The sequence below is a fragment of the Anomaloglossus baeobatrachus genome, chromosome 11 (assembly GCF_048569485.1).
Source record: "Anomaloglossus baeobatrachus isolate aAnoBae1 chromosome 11, aAnoBae1.hap1, whole genome shotgun sequence".
Lineage (NCBI taxonomy): Eukaryota > Metazoa > Chordata > Amphibia > Anura > Aromobatidae > Anomaloglossus > Anomaloglossus baeobatrachus.
This window is the reverse complement of record NC_134363.1, coordinates 166942290-166959558: the sequence shown is the minus strand read 5'-3', so window position 1 is coordinate 166959558 and position 17269 is coordinate 166942290. Positions and strand designations below refer to the sequence as shown.

Here is a 17269-nt window from a genome sequence, read left to right as displayed (position 1 = left end):
GCACTCTCTCCTTCGGGCCCAGTCACACCCCTTGAGGCGCCTCATGCACTTCCTGGGGAAGATGGTGGCAGCAATGGAGGCAGTCCCCTTTGCGCAGTTTCATCTGCGTCCACTCCAATGGGACATTCTCCGCAAATGGGACAGGAAGTCGACGTCCCTAGACAGGAACGTCTCCCTTTCTCTGGCAGCCAAGACCTCTCTTCAGTGGTGGCTTCTTCCCACTTCTCTGTCGAAGGGAAAATCCTTCCTGCCCCCATCCTGGGCTGTGGTCACGACGGACGCGAGTCTGTCAGGGTGGGGAGCGGTTTTTCTCCACCACAGGGCTCAGGGAACCTGGACTCCGACAGAGTCCGCCCTTCAGCTCAATGTTCTGGAGATAAGGGCAGTGTATCTAGCCCTAAAGGCGTTCCATCGGTGGCTGGAGGGCAGGCAGATCCGCATACAGTCGGACAACGCCACTGCCGTCGCATACATCAACCACCAGGGCGGCACGCGCAGCCGCCAAGCCTTCCAAGAAGTTCGGCGGATTCTGCTGTGGGCGGAGACCACAGCCTCCACCATCTCCGCAGTTCACATCCCGGGCGTAGAAAACTGGGAAGCAGACTTTCTCAGTCGCCAGGGCATGGACGCAGGGGAATGGTCTCTTCACCCGGACGTGTTTCAAGAGATCTGTTGCCGCTGGGGGATGCCGGACGTCGACCTAATGGCGTCTCGGCACAACAACAAAGTCCCGGCATTCATGGCACGGTCTCAAGATCACAGAGCTCTGGCGGCGGACGCATTAGTTCAGGATTGGTCGCAGTTTCGACTGCCTTATGTATTTCCTCCTCTGGCAATGCTGCCCAGAGTGTTACGCAAGATCAAGTCCGACTACCGCCGCGCCATCCTCGTCGCTCCAGACTGGCCGAGGAGGTCGTGGTACCCGGATCTGTGGCACCTCACGGTGGGTCAACCGTGGGCACTCCCAGACCGACCAGACTTGCTGTCTCAAGGGCCATTTTTCCATCTGAATTCTGCGGCCCTCAACCTGACTGTGTGGCCATTGAGTCCTGGATCCTAGCGTCCTCAGGCTTATCTCAAGATGTCATTGCCACTATAAGACAGGCCAGGAAACCAACGTCCGCCAAGATCTATCATAGGACTTGGAGGATCTTCTTATCCTGGTGCTCTGATCAGGGTTTTGCTCCCTGGCCCTTTGCCTTACCCACTTTTCTTTCTTTCCTTCAATCCGGAATGGACAAGGGGTTGTCTCTCGGCTCTCTCAAGGGACAAGTATCGGCGCTATCCGTATTTTTTCAAAAGCGTCTAGCCAGGCTTCCGCAGGTCCGCACGTTCCTGCAGGGAGTTTGCCACATAGTCCCACCTTACAAGAGGCCGCTGGAACCATGGGATCTTAACAGAGTGCTAAAGGCTCTTCAGAAACCACCTTTCGAGCCACTGCGGGATGTCTCCCTTTCACGTCTTTCGCAGAAGGTGGTCTTTCTAGTGGCAGTCACATCGCTCCGTAGAGTGTCGGAGTTGGCAGCGCTGTCATGCAAAGCCCCCTTCCTGGTCTTTCACCAGGATAAGATGGTTCTGCGTCCGGTCCCGGACTTTCTCCCTAAGGTGGTATCCCCTTTTCATCTCAATCAGGATATCTCCTTACCTTCATTTTGCCCTCATCCAGTTCACCAATGTGAAAAGGATTTGCATTTGTTAGATCTAGTGAGAGCACTCCGGCTCTACATTTCTTTTGGTTCATGGTTTCAGTTCTCCGAACATCCTTCGGATTGAATTTACCTTAGACCAATTTATAACTTTCCTCCTTACTGCTTTTGCACCAAAACTGAGGAGCCCGTGATGCACGGGAGGGTGTATAGGCAGAGGGGAGGGGTTACACTTTTTAAAGTGTAATACTTTGTGTGGCCTCCGGAGGCAGAAGCTATACACCCAATTGTCTGGGTCTCCCAATAGGAGCTAGAAGAAAAGGAATTTACGGTAAGTAAACACAATTCCCTTCTTTTTAGCCATCAGAAAGCGCAGGTTTACTTCTTAGTCTAGAATGAAACTGCATCCGGTTGTCCACACTCGGAGGAGAGCGGCGCTGGTGACGTTCCTGGGACATGTGCACGATCGGTCGGTTTTTGTGCGTCTGCCTCTTACGACACGTATGTGTCACCTGCCGATCATGAACTTATTTCCAGGATGCGATTTTCTATCCTGATGTGAAAGTGAGCGGCACCTTCAGAGCTCAATCACACGAGCGTATTATACGACATGTTCTGTATGAATGAAAACCAGACAGATTTAATTCAATGGTGCTGCTCAGATACGTTTTTCCGCACGCACAGAGTGTTCATGTGAAAAAAGTTACAATGTGCACTATACCTGTTCAGAATATCCTAGTAAGACTGGCTCATTTAAGTCAATGGTGACGGAAAATAAATCAGATATGTCTATGGTGCTCATGCGTCGGACTTCATTTTTAATATCAACACTTAAAGGGGTTGTCCACTATTTTCATATTGATGGTCCGATAGGTCATCAATCTGTGATCAGCCGTTGTTTGACACCCAGCACCGCCCCAGCGGTCAGCCGCTCGTATTGCCAGCAGCAGGCATCTGGAAATGCTCAGTTTCGGCGCCGCTCTGTCTGATAGTGGCCATAACCGGGTACTGCACAGCCACCTCCCATTCTATTCAATAGGAGGCAGATGTGCAGTACTAGTGTGGAGGTCGCCTGAGCTATAGCTTGTTTGTTCAAACGTAATAAGAATATCTGTGTATATAAATAATCAAAATGTAGATGTAGTTGCATAATTATCTGTCTGTCTATGTAGCCATTGCATAGACCCATAATATAATTCTAAGCTGTATAAGTCATGAAGGAGTTAACCAAAGATAATGAAGCCAGAATGTGAAGCTGCAAAGTCTTATCAGTAGCTTTCACACAGAAAAAATGTACAAGAAACAATGTTCTGGGAGAAAATAGGGAGTGAAATACTCCTTACTCCCTTGTTTTAGCTTCAAGGTTAGAGATGTAAACTGTCTTGCAATACACGAGTTTAGTTGATGACGCTGGCTCAAGGAGAACATGTCTGTGTCCATTGTCTTATACATTGCTATATCGGCACTGATATACAGCTAATACGGCACCGTCTCTGAATATCCCGAACAAAGACTCCATTAGCAGTCTTTACCTAAATTCCTCCCTTGATACTAGGCCACAGCCTCTATCAGAAGACGGAGCAGCACTGGAGCTGAGCATTTCCGTCTGCCACTGGGATAGAGGATGTGGGGTGTCAGACCCCGGCTGATCAGACATTGATGGTCTATGCTTAGGATAGATCATCAATGTAAAAGTAGTGGACAATCCCTTTAAATTAAGTCAGCTTCCCAATGTAATAATTGTAATGGATCCATGAAAAACACGTGACATGGGGACGTTGAGCCGTATGGGATCCGCTTCTTGCACATCCACTGACTTTTAATATGAGAGCCTGATCAATGCCAATCAATGTGGTGCATGCTGCTATTTTTTCTATTTATATGTGGACTATCTGCAATGAAGATATGTAAATGCCGCTGTCAGTGATTGATAGTGGCATTTAAATGGTTAAATCTCCAGGATTGGAGCTGTTCCAGGCAGATTTCGGCTATGTAACACAGCGGCGTCTGCCTGGTATAGTGCATGCTCAGCTCCCGAGCCCGCTCCCTGCACTCACCAATGTCACAAGATCAAAATATACATTACGTGGCAATTAGGCGATTGATTTTTTTTTTGTTTTTATAATGAAGGTATCATATAATCGCTGCATCTGTATCCCATCCATAGGTCAGCTTCTCCTCAACTACGTCCTCAAGCCCCTGGTGTCGTTTCCATCTCTCCACGTTCTTGTGGAGACGCAGCCTCTGGGGGTCGTACTGCGGTTTGACAGCCTAAAGACCGACCAGGCGCACCCACCGCCCGCCGAGGTGTTCATGAAGCTGAAGCAGGTGCTGGCGCTGCTACACAAGCACCTACTGGGTGAGGACTTGCAATATTGTGATGTGTTAGGACTGACGGGTCACTGCCTCATATACATCACATCGTGCAGGACACACGCCCCGGACATGGCCGAGGCTTCTCTTCTAGAATCCGGGCAGATCCGTCCCTTCTGTACGGAGGATGATGTCAGAGGAACCTCTCCATTATTCTGATCAGAGGCGCAGAATACCTGAGCCTTACGTCATCTTAGTATACGTGTGTGTGTGTGTGTATAACTATATATAATGTGTGTATGTGTATGTGTGTGTGTATAATATACACATATATATATATATATATATATATATATATATATATATATATATATATTAATATAATATATATATTATATGATAGTATATATCTACGTACATAATCTCCAGTTGTGTCTGTCCTCCTATTCAGTCACCACAGCACTGTCAGTTGCGCAGCCGCAGTTCGAACGATGCTCCGGCTTCCAGGTCCTCGCACACACGTGAGCACTTATACACACATAGCAGACACACCTAGATACACCAAGCACATAGCGCACATGCATGTCTACACTGAGCACAGACACACACACTGCTGTATACTCCCCTCTCCGGTGCCGCCGCTTCTGCGCTCAGTGCTTTACTGCAGTTGAATGCTTTTTGGCGCCATAAAGCATTCAACTGCAGTAAAGCCATGACAACATCCTGCAGCGGCAGCTCCATACACCGGACGCTATCACGGAGGAGTCTGTGTGCCCCGTGCCCATGAAGCTAGAGGCTTCATGGGCACGGAGGACAGGTAAGACACGGCATAATAGGGGACAGAAGGGAACCAGCAGGAGCACATTACTAAACAATGGGCTCATTACTGCAGGGGACGTCAGCCCCCAGCCCCCCCTCACCAGATCTGTTTGCTCCCAGCCCCCCCTCACCAGATCTGTTTGCTCCCAGCCCCCCCTCACCAGATGTGTGTGCCCCCAGCCCCCCCCTCACCAGATGTGTGTGCCTCCAGCCCCCCCTCACCATAGACAGATGTTCATGTCACTGGACTCCCTATGCGATAGCATTGGGCCTATTTCTAGTGTAATATAAAGATCAGTGACTCGTGAATCGCTCATTGAAGTTAGGAAGCCTCCAGCCATACATTAAAGGGAATCTTTCATCAGAAAAGAAAAATGTTATGTCTCAGTCTTTTCTGATGAAAGATTCCCTTTATCCTAAATATTATATATAATACACGTATATTCTAAATTATATTTAAATGATAAATATTTTTTCAGGCAGGTTCCAGGTGGAAGCCCCCTGAAAATAGGCATTGTGTACACTTATAATGGAGACAACATCTTACTGCATAGAGATGGCACTGACACCCGGCAGACCCCGTTTACCCGGCAGACCCCGTTTACCCGGCAGACCCCGTTTACCCGGCAGACCCCGTTTACCCGGCAGACCCCGTTTACCCGGCAGACCCCGTTTACCCGGCAGACCCCGTTTACCCGGCAGACCCCGTTTACCCGGCAGACCCCGTTTACCCGGCAGACCCCGTTCACCCAGAATCATCCATCCGTCCATCCATTACTAGATCATATGTTGCCTCTGCACTCAGCGCTGCCTCCGATGCAGACAGAACGTGGCTCTGTTAACACTTAGTTGGTTTCCGCTGCATTTTATCGGTCAGGAGAGCCTACGGTGCGGCACTAATCTACCCAGCGATGGAAACCAGGTTGGGAACTGATGACCGGTCTGACAATGTCAGTTGATCGTGGTAGATTACAATGGATCTGTGATATCTGCCATGGATCCAGTGTGAACAGAACTTCAGGATTTCATTGGTTTTATTATTTGCGCTCTTATTAGGGTCTCATTTTGGGCCATCAGACATATTATGTGAAAGTGGTCCGGTCCGGCCGAATATTTGGGGCTTATGGCAACTACAGACTCTCTTCCCCCAGTACATGATGGAGAAATTTTAGCCTCCAATCCTTTTTGTTTTCTGGGGTGACGCGTCTCGTACCTGTTTATTGAGCTCACACTAACGCCCGTCCGAGCCTGGGGATATCCTGTCTGGGGGACGAGCTGTCGCTTTGGGTTAGATGGACAGGCGCACGCACAACACCAGGGATTGGGGGGAATCAGTAATTTCCACTTCGAGGCCAATCAGAGTGGGACTTTAAGGCCTAGAAAATCGGTGTGAGTGGAGTGTGATAAAACATCGCATTCCACTCGGGCCAATTCTCGCCTGTGTGTCAGCGCACATGAGCGATTATTTTCTCAGCCCTAATCGGACTGAGAAAACAATCGCAGCATGCTGCGGGTGCAATGCGAGACTCTTTTCTCGCTCCCATTCAAGTGTATGGGGCGAGAGTAAAAATTGCATTGCACTCGCAGAACACTGGTGTACTGCGAGTGCAGGACGAGAATGGCAACAGAGGAGAGAGGGAGATAAATCCCTCCCTCCATTCCGCAGCGCCGACCCTCTCCGCTCGCACAGTCGGACCTCAGTCGTAGGGATACTAGCGTGACACTCAACTCTGCTGTGCTGCCAGCGCGAGCTGAGTGTCATGCGAGCATCGCACTAGTGCCCCGTGTGGCCCCGGCCTAATAATTCTCGATCCAAATCCCGGTGCAATATGCTGCCACAGATTCATTAGAAGTGAGGACCTTTCCTCCAGCCATGGACCTCCACCACTGTCCGGTGTAATGTTTAGTGATGCAGTGAGGTCATAAATGCAGCACTGATACATTGATATATCGGCACTGGTATACAGCTAATATGGCACCGTCTCTGGATATCCCAAACAAAGACTCCATTAGCTATCGTCACCCAAATTCCTCCCTTGACAAAACCACATTTGCAGAAACTTTTATACACCAGTTTTAAGGTGATAGCGGAATGATGATCCCTCCCACCACTCACCCAAGGGACTTCAGTGATGACCACTGCCACCGACTACTGAAGTGTGACTGCAGCCACTATTATTGTGCACGTGACTTACATGTCCCCCTTTTTTTTTTTTTTGTAGATGTTCCTTTAGATAACAGAGGAGGAGGAGAAGGAAACAAAGTGGTCCTGGCTAAAGTCCTCGGTAATCTGATCTGGGAGGAAATTTCAGAAGCCATCATTAAAGACTGTCTGGTCTACTCCATTCCCACCAACAGCAGCAAACTGGAGCAGTACGAGGAGGTAAGCACCGCACAGTGACATCCAAACTTACAGAAAAGTCTAATAGGACTTGTTTTACCCGGATAACCCCTTTAACATCTACCCACCGGACAGGTGGTAACTTATTGATCGGTGGTTGTCTGACCGCTGGGATTGGCATCGATCGGCAGAACTGAGCACATGCCGGAACGCCGCTCCATTCATTCCTTATGGGGCTAATGAGCGCGGCACTCTGCCTTTTCTGGGAACCCCATGGAGAGTGAATGGAGCGGAGGTCGGGCAGCCAGCCTGCTGCTCTGTTTTATATCATGTGAAAAGTTCCCCGTTGCACTGGTCCCGGCCGTCACACCCCGACTGATCAGCACGGTATCACCTGTCCTAGGTGGGTGTCCTAGATCCCGGCTGACAGGTGATGACTGAGCACTGGACACATTGGGGGTGGGGGGGGGGACGTTCTTAGAGGCAACTACAAGAACAGTAATAACTACACATCAAAGGGGAGAAATATAAATTTTTACGCCCTATTCCACTTCATCATCATCTTCATTTCTTTGCATCCAGGTTATAAAATCAACCGAACAGTTTGAAAATGACCTAAAAGAAATGGAGTACCTGACGGGCGACGCCACCGAGCTCCTGAAATACGCCCGAAATGTCAACTCTCACTTTGCCAGCAAGAAATGTCAGGACGTGATCGTTACCGCCAGGAACCTGATGACCTCAGAGATCCATAACACTGTGAAGGTGAGAGTTCGATGTGTGCCCTCTGTAGTAATAATAATAATAATAATTTTATTCATTTATATAGCGTTATTAATGCCACAGCGCTTTACATACATCAGGAACACTGCCCCCATTGGGGCTCACAATCTAGAGTCCCTATCTGTATGTCTTTGGAGTGTGGGAGGAAACCGGAGAACCCGGAGGAAACCCACGCAAACACGGGGAGAACATACAAACTCCTTGCAGATGGTGTCCTTGGTGGTCTTTGAACCCAGGACCCCAGTGCTAACCACTGAGCCACCACAAGACTGCAGTGCTAACCACTGAGCCACCGTGCCGCCCTAAGCCTCTTTAGCAAGGGTTAAAGGGAAACTGTCACCAGTTTTGTGCCCTATAAGCTGCGGCCACCACCAGTGGCCTCTTATATACTGCATTCTAACATCTATAGATATAATTGTCTCTGTCTCTGTCTCTGTGTCTGTCTTGCTCCAAAATTGTTACGGTGACACAAAGCTGATTGGCCGCTGGGCTCGCCATGGCCCCCCTCCCCCCCACGGATTGGTCGCTCGCCTCGGCCTGGCCCCGCCCTCCGCATGGATTGGCCACTCGCCCCGGCCCTCCGCACGCATCGCCAGACATAACCTTGCGCTGCTGGGATTGTGACGGAGCCGGTGAACGCTGGTAACCATTATACACATCGGGAAACTAAGGTCCCTTAGTTACCCGATGTGGTGTACACCGGCTCCCGGTACACATGTGCAGGGAGCCGGCATTATACTCCTTTCCCCCCAGGACTACTCCTCCTATTATAGTCCTCCTATTATATTCCTCTCTGAGTATAATAGGAGAACTATTATAGCATGGGGGGTGGAGCACGATGGGGGGTGTGCAGCATCGGGGATGGAGCATGATGGGGAATGCGCAGCATGGGTGATGGAGCACGATGGGGGATGTAGCACGATGGGGGGTGCGCAGCATGGGGGATGGAGCATGATGGGGAGTGCGCAGCATGGGGGATGGAGCACGATGGGGAGTGCGCAGCATGGGGGATGGAGCACGATGGGGAGTGCGCAGCATGGGGGATGGAGCACGATGGGGAGTGCGCAGCATGGGGGGTGGAGCACGATGGGGGGTGTGCAGCATCGGGGATGGAGCACGATGGAGAATGCGCAGCATAGGGGATGGAGCACGATGGGGGGTGCGCAGCATGGGGGATGGAGCACGATGGGAGGTGCACACCTCCCCCCAACACACACACACAACACACACACACACTGGGAACCACAAACACCGCAATACACAGACACCCACACACACAGACAACGCCGCACACACAACACCCAACACACAAACACCGCAGCATACATAAATATACGCACATACCGCGCAACACACACATTGCACAAAACATACCTCCCCCCAAAACACACCACACCCACACAAACCGCGCAACACACACAAACACAACGCTACAGACACACAGCGCTCCACAAACAACGCAACACACATACAACACCGCTCTCACCCCCCGCCACACCCAGACAACACCCAGAACATGTACAGCGCCCTACACAAACACTTGGTAACTACACACAACAACATCTATTTATATTTCTTTGTCGCTCCATTGGGAGACCCAGACAATTGGGTGTATAGCTTCTGCCTCCGGAGGCCACACAAAGTATTACACTGAAAAGTGTAACCCCTCCCCTCTGCCTATACACCCTCCCGTGGATCACGGGCTCCTCAGTTTTATGCTTTCTGTGGAAGGAGGCACACATCCACTCATGCATTCTCATATTAGTTATGTCGGTTGGAAGAAAAGAGGGCCCCCACGGGGCCCCCGGCATGTTCCCTTCTCACCCCACTACGTCGGCGGTGTTGTTAAGGTTGAAGTACCCATTGCGGGTACAAAGGCTGGAGCCACATGCCGTCTCCTTCACCATCCCTTAGCGGCTCTGGGAGAAGTGGGATCCTAAGTGGTCATCCATTTACTGGGACCGTGCTCCCTCCGCAGCCCCTGTGGGAACCTGTCGGACCGGAGTCTATTCAACCTCAGGGACCGGGCCCTGCAACTCAAAGGTACTCTGTGTCCCCATTGGGGACTGTGCAGGGAGCGCACCTTCTTCCCGGAAGCTGCGGCAGCTGCTGAATTGAGAAGGCCGGCGGACTTCCGCGCCGACCGTGCCTGCTTGTCGGGCGCGGTCTCAAATTTAGTCCCCGGCTTCATCGCGGCCTAGTCGCAAAAAATCCCGCCCCGGGCCTGCCTGTCAGGGGTAAGGGCGGGATTACCGACCTGATGTCGGATGTGAGGGCTGGAGCATCCTGCATGTTTTCCTCCCCCCTCACTGATCACTGTGGGGACCCCAGATTCCCGCACTTTCCTGGCGCCCCCCACGGCTCCACTCCTCCCCTGAGAGCTCCGGCAGCCATTTTTTGGCATTCTGCCGGTGGAGGATTCTCAGTGAACAGCTCTGCAGCTCCAGGGGACCTAAGGCAGGGAATCTGGAGGACACACTCCGCTTGGTAGCGGTCGGTAAGCCACACCGGTCACCCGGTGCTGGTCCCCCTAGGGTGCCGGAATAGATACGTGTATGTGTATATATATATGTGTGTGTATATATATATATATATAATAATATCTGTTCGGTCGGGCTGTATACCCCTTTTTTCCCATATACCCTCAGTGATCACTCTCCTAGGAGACAACAGCATGTCGTCCACAAGGAGCAAAGCTGTTAAGGCACAGGGTTTTTTTGCGGCCTGTACTGGGGCTGTGTTACCTGCGGGTTCCACCTACCCTCACTGTGAGCAATGCTCGACCCCTGTTTCGCTTGCTCAGCCGGAGCCTCGGTCACTAGTGGGCCCCTCGGCTCATGTAGACCCCCCTGCTCCCCCTGTCCAGACGGCAGGGACAGAGTTCGCCTCTTTTGCTGAGAAACTGAGTCACTTTCACAATCCATGGCTCAGTCCATGGACAAATGGTCTGCGAAGCTGCTAGAAGCTTTGCAGTCCAGACCGGTCCTTTCACAGGCCCCGGCCCCTGTTGGATCGTCGCCTCCAGGCCCCTCTCGGTCCGCGCCGCAGCGCGCTCCCAGGTTGGGCCCTAGGTCTCGGGTGGAGGGACTCCTGCCCGGACCACAGTCCTAGACCGGCTAAGCGGGCGTGCTGGGAATCTTCCCCGACTTCTTCACGCTGCTCGGGTTCCCAGCTTGAGGACTCTCTGGAGGAAGAGGCGGACGTCGCAGCTCAGGGCTCTGACCCTGACGTCGCCCTTAACCTTGATACACCTGAAGGGGACGCCATAGTAAATGATCTTATCTCGTCCATCAACCAGGTGTTAGATATATCTCCCCCCGCCGCCACCTGTAGAGGAGTCGACTTCTCAGCAGGAGAAACACCAGTTTCGGTTCCCCAAACGTACACGCAGTGCGTTTTTTCGATCACTCTAACTTCAGAGACGCTGTCCAGAAGCCCAGAGCGGTCCCGGACAAGCGCTTTACTAAGCGCCTCACTGACACGCGTTACCCCTTCCCATCTGAAGTTGTTAAGGGTTGGGCTCACTGTCCCAAGGTGGATCCTCCAGTCTCTAGATTGGCGGCTAGATCCGTGGTATCGGTTGCAGATGACTCATCGCTCAAGGATGCCACTGACAGGCAGATAGAGCTCCTGGTGAAGTCCATCTATGAGGCCACGGGCGCGTCTTTTGCCCCGGCCTTTGCAGCCGTGTGGGCACTCCAAGCTATCTCAGCTTGTCTGGCTGAGATTAATGCTGTCACACGTAATTCTGCTCCGCAAGTTGCGTCTTTGACCTCTCAAGCGTCAGCCTTTTCATCCTACGCCATGAACGCAGTACTGGACTCTGCTAGCCGTACAGCTGTTGCATCCGCTAACTCTGTGGCAGTCCGCAGGGCCATGTGGCTGCGCGAATGGAAGGCAGACTCGGCCTCCAAGAGGTTCTTAACCGGTTTGCCGTTTTCTGGCGACCGCTTGTTTGGCGAACGATTGGATGAGATTATTAAGGAATCCAAGGGAAAGGACTCCTCCTTACCCCAGTCCAAACCTAAGAGACCTCAGCAGAGAAAGATCCAATCGAGGTTTCGGTCCTTTCGTCCCTTCGCCAAGCCCCAATCCTCTTCGTCCAGCAGGCCGGAGAAAGGCCAGAGGAACTCCTATGCGTGGCGGTCCAAGTCACGCCCCCAAAAGGCCGCAGGAGGCACTGCCTCCAAGGCGGCCTCCTCATGACTCTCGGCCTCCCCTAGCCGCATCCTCGGTCGGTGGCAGGCTCTCCCGCTTTGGCGACGCCTGGTGGCCACATGTTCAAGACCGATGGGTGAGAGACATTCTGTCTCACGGTTACAGGATAGAGTTCAGCTCTCGTCCTGCGGCTCGTTTCTTCAGAACCTCTCCGCACCCCCCCCCCCCCCCCCCCCCCGCTCAGGCCGACGCACTGTTTCAGGCAATGGACGCTCTGAAGACAGAAGGAGTTGTGATCCCCGTTCCCCTTCAGGAACGTGGTCGCGGCTTTTACTCCAACTTGTTCGTGGTGCCAAAAAAGGATGGATCATTCCGTCCCGTTCTGGACCTCAAGCTACTCAACAGACATGTGAGAACCAGATGGTTTCGGATGGAATCTCTCCGCTCGGTCATCGCTTCGATGTCACAAGGAGACTTCCTAGCATCGATCGACATCAAGGATGCTTATCTCCACGTGCCGATCGCACCCGAACATCAACGTTTCTTGCGTTTCGCCATCGGGGACGAACACCTTCAGTTCGTGACATTGCCTTTCGGCCTGGCGACAGCCCCACGGGTTTTCACCAAAGTCATGGCATCCGTCGTGGCGGTCCTGCACTCTCAGGGCCACTCGGTGATCCCCTACTTAGACGATCTCCTAGTCAGGGCACCTTCTCGGGTGGCGTGTCAAAAAAGCCTTACCGTCGCTCTGGCGACTCTCCAGCAGTTCGGGTGGATCATCAACTTCCCGAAATCCAAGTTGACACCGACCCAATCACTGACTTACCTCGGGATGGAGTTTCATACACAGCCAGCGGTAGTCAAGCTACCGCGGGACAAACAGCTTTCTCTGCAGGCAGGGGTGCAATCACTTCTTCGGAGTCAGTCACACCCCTTAAGGCGCCTCATGCACTTCCTGGGGAAGATGGTGGCAGCGATGGAGGCAGTGCCGTTCGCGCAATTCCATCTACGGCCACTCCAATGGGACATTCTCCGCAAATGGGACAGGAGGTCGGCTTCCCTCGACAGGAACGTCTCTCTTTCCCTTGCAACCAAGACGTCACTTCAGTGGTGGCTCCTTCCCAATTCTCTATCGCAGGGAAAATCCTTCCTACCCCCAACCTGGGCTGTGGTCACCACGGACGCGAGCCTGTCAGGGTGGGGAGCGTTTTTTCTCCACCACAGGGCTCAGGGAACCTGGACTCCGATAGTCTTCCCTTCAGATCAATGTTCTGGAGATAAGGGCAGTGTATCTAGCCCTATTGGCTTTCCATCGGTGCCTGGAGGGCAGGCAGATCCGTATCCAGTCGGACAACGCCACTGCCGTCGCCTACATCAACCACCAAGGCGGCACTCGCAGTCGTCAAGCCTTCCAGGAAGTCCGGCGGATTCTGCAGTGGGTGGAAGCCACAGCCTCCACCATCTCCGCAGTTCACATCCCGGGTGTAGGAAACTGGGAAGCAGATTTTCTCAGTGGTCAGGGCATGGATGCGGGGGAATGGTCTCTGCACCCAGAAGTGTTTCGAGAGATCTGTCGCCGCTGGGGGATGCCGGACGTCGATCTCATGGCGTCACGGCACAACAACAAAGTCCCGGCATTCATGGCACGGTCTCAGGATCACAGAGCTCTGGCGGCGGACGCGTTAGTTCAGGATTGGTCGCAGTTTCGACTGCCTTATGTGTTTCCTCCTCTGGCGATGCTGCCCAGAGTGTTACGCAAGATCAGGTCCGACTGCCGTCGCGCCATTCTCATCGCTCCAGATTGGCCGAGGCGGTCGTGGTACCCGGATCTGTGGCATCTCACGGTGGGTCAACCGTGGGCGCTTCCAGACCGCCCAGACTTGCTGTCACAAGGCCCGTTTTTCCATCTGAATTCTGTGGCCCTCAACCTGACTGTGTGGCCATTGAGTCCTGGCTCCTAGCATCTTCAGGGTTATCTCAGGATGTCATTGCCACCATGAGACAGGCCAGGAAGCCAACGTCCGCCAAGATCTATTACAGGTCTTGGCAAATATTCTTATCCTGGTGCTCTGATAACGGTTTTCCTCCATGGCCGTTTGCCTTACCCACTTTTCTTTCATTACTTCAATCCGGAATGGACAAGGGTTTGTCACTTGGCTCTCTCAAGGGCCAAGTATCTGCGCTCTCCGTATTTTTTCAAAAGCGCCTAGCCAGGCTTCCGCAGGTCCGCACGTTCCTGCAGGGAGTTTGCCACATAGTCCCACCTTACAAGCGTCCGCTGGAACCCTGGGATCTTAACAGGGTGCTAACGGCTCTTCAGAAACCACCTTTCGAGCCGCTGCGGGATGTCTCTCTATCACGTCTTTCGCAGAAGGTGGCCTTTCTTGTGGCAGTCACATCACTCCGGAGAGTGTCTGAGCTTGCAGCGCTGTCATGCAAAGCCCCCTTCCTGGTGTTTCACCAGGATAAGGTGGTTCTGCGTCCGGTCCCGGAATTTCTCCCTAAGGTGGTATCCCCTTTTCATCTCAATCAGGATATCTCCTTGCCTTCATTTTGCCCTAATCCAATTCACCAATGTGAAAAGGATTTGCACTCTTTGGATCTGGTGAGAGCACTCCGGCTCTACGTGTCTCGCACGGCGCCCCTGCGTCGTTCAGATGCGCTCTTTGTCCTTGTCGCTGGCCAGCGTAAGGGTTCGCAGGCTTCCAAGTCAACCTTGGCTCGGTGGATCAAGGAACCGATTCTCGAAGCCTACCGTTCTTCTGGGCTTCCGCTTTCTTCAGGGCTGAAAGCCCATTCTACCAGAGCCGTGGGTGCGTCCTGGGCATTGCGGCACCGGGCTATGGCTCAGCAGGTGTGTCAGGCAGCTACGTGGTCTAGTCTGCACACTTTCACGAAACACTATCAAGTGCATGCCTATGCTTCGGCAGACGCCAGTCTAGCTAGGCGAGTCCTTCAGGTGGCGGTTGCCCACCTGTAAGAGGGGGCCGTTTTTCGGCTCTTTTTTATTGAGGTATTCTTTTACCCACCCAGGGACTGCTCTTGGACGTCCCAATTGTCTGGGTCTCCCAATGGAGCGACAAAGAAGAAGGGAATTTTGTTTCTTCAGCGCTCTATTGGGAGACCCAGACGATTGGGGTATAGCTACTGCCCTCTGGAGGCCACACAAAGCACTACACTAAAAGTGCAAGGCCCCTCCCCCTCTGGCTATACCCCCCCCGTGGTATCACGGGTTCTCCAGTTTTAGCTTTGTGTGCGAAGGAGGTCAGACATTCCATGCATAGCTCCACAGATTTTAGTCAGCAGTAGCTGCTGACTGTTTCGGATGGAAGAAAAGAGGACACATATAGTGTTCCCAGCATGCTCCCTTCTCACCCCTGGATGGTGTTGTAAGGTTGAGGTACCTATTGCTGGTACAGGGCTGGAGCCTGACATGCTGTTTTCCTTCCACATCCCCTGGTAGGGCTCTGTGGAAGTGGGATCCTGCCGGCCTCTCAGCTCTGACGCCGGGCTCCATCCACAGACCCATTAGAACCTGATGGAGACGGAGCAGGAGTACGATCAGGGACAGGCCCTGCATCATACAGGTACTCTGTGTCCCCGGCAGGCACAGACACACTCCGGGCTGGCTGGGTGTTGTAGTGCGCCGGGGACCGCAACGTGGAGTTGGTGTCCCTACAGATTACTGGGGGACTTTTTTGTGTATGGGAACGCAGCGCCGACCCCCTCTGGACCGGGCGGCGCTGCTGTGACTTGTGGTGCGCCGGGGATCCGCCGTCCGCGCTTTTACGGCGGCGGCGGTTATAAATTTAGTCCCCGGCTTTTTGGGCCTAGGACGCCGGCAGCTCCGATTCGTTCCCGCCCCCACCCTGTCATTCAGGGTAGGGGAGAGACGCTGTTCGCTAGCAGCGACGAGGGCTGGAGCCTGATTTACATGCTCCAGCCCTCTCACTTGGCACAGAGGGAAGCAGGCTTCCCGCTCTTGGCCAGGAACGCCCAGGGCCCGCCCCCCTTCCTCTCTCGAGACGCCGGCAGCCATTACATGCATGCCTGGCTGGAGGAAGGACGCAAGGCTCTGGGAGACCTGGACTAGGGGCTATCTGGCGACCACACACCCGCTTTTTTAAGCGGGCGGTAAGCGATTTTTCTGTGCTGGTCCCTCTAGTGCCTCACGGTGTATCGGTGTACTGTGTACAGATATATAGATATTGTATTTCTTGCACTGTGAGGTCGCTTCTGGCTGCATATCCCAGATCGCTCTGTGGAAGCAGCAACATGTCATCCTCAAAACGCAAGGCGGCCAAGGCAAAAAGGGCTGTGTATACTGCGTGTGCTGCATGTGGGGCTAATCTACCAGCAGGCTCCGATGACCCCCATTGTGTGCAATGCTCCGACCCGGTGCTGCTTCGCCAGCCGGAGTCAGGAGGGAGAGCGACCCAGGCTGAGACGCTTGTAAGTTCTGCCCCGGTGACAGGGACAGACTTTGCAGTTTTTGCTGATAATATGTCTGTCTCTATGGCAAAAATCCTTGAAACCTTGCAATCTATGCATGGGGCTCAGTCTCTGGGCACGGCGAGGCCTCTGTCCTCAGGTCCCCCTTACTTGGAATGTATCCAGCCCACAGGGGGGTCCCCGGCTTCACAGGCCGAGGATTATGACTCAGATGATGGCCCCAGCCACCCTAAGCGAGCTCGCTGGGAAAGACCCTCGACGTCTTCACACTGCTCAGGGTCTCAGCGCAATCAGTCTCCCTGTGATGTGTCTGATGAGAGTGATCAGGAATCCACTCCTGGAACCCCTCTCAACCTGGATACCCCGGATGGGGATGCCATGGTAAACGACCTTATCTCAGCCATCAATAGGCTGTTGGATATTTCTCCCCCAGCCCCTTCAGCAGAAGAGGCGGCTGCGGAGCAGGAGAAGTTTCGTTTCCTTTATCCCAAGCGTAAATTGAGTGCTTTGTTAGATCACTCTGACTTCAGAGAATCAATCCAGAAGCACGACGCTCACCCAGAAAGGCGTTTCTCTAAACGATCTAAAGATACGCGTTTCCCTTTCCCCCCTGAGGTGGTCAAGCGCTGGACACAGTGTCCAAAGGTAGACCCCCCGATTTCCAAACTTGCAGCTAGATCCATAGTTGCAGTGGAGGATGGCGCTTCACTTAAAGATGCCAATGACAGACAGATGGACCTTTGGTTAAAATCTGTCT

General features: G+C 52.9%; 1 protein-coding gene across 1 annotated transcript in view; it reads left to right on the top strand.

Annotated features, from left to right (window-relative positions):
• ZW10 (zw10 kinetochore protein) overlaps window positions 1–17269 on the top strand; it is a 114205-nt gene that overhangs the window by 19923 nt on the left and 77013 nt on the right. Inside the window, exons 7-9 of the mRNA XM_075328695.1 lie at window positions 3814–4005; window positions 7001–7161; window positions 7702–7884. Of these exons, the coding sequence (XP_075184810.1) occupies window positions 3814–4005; window positions 7001–7161; window positions 7702–7884 (536 nt within the window). The remainder of the gene's footprint in view (window positions 1–3813; window positions 4006–7000; window positions 7162–7701; window positions 7885–17269) is intronic.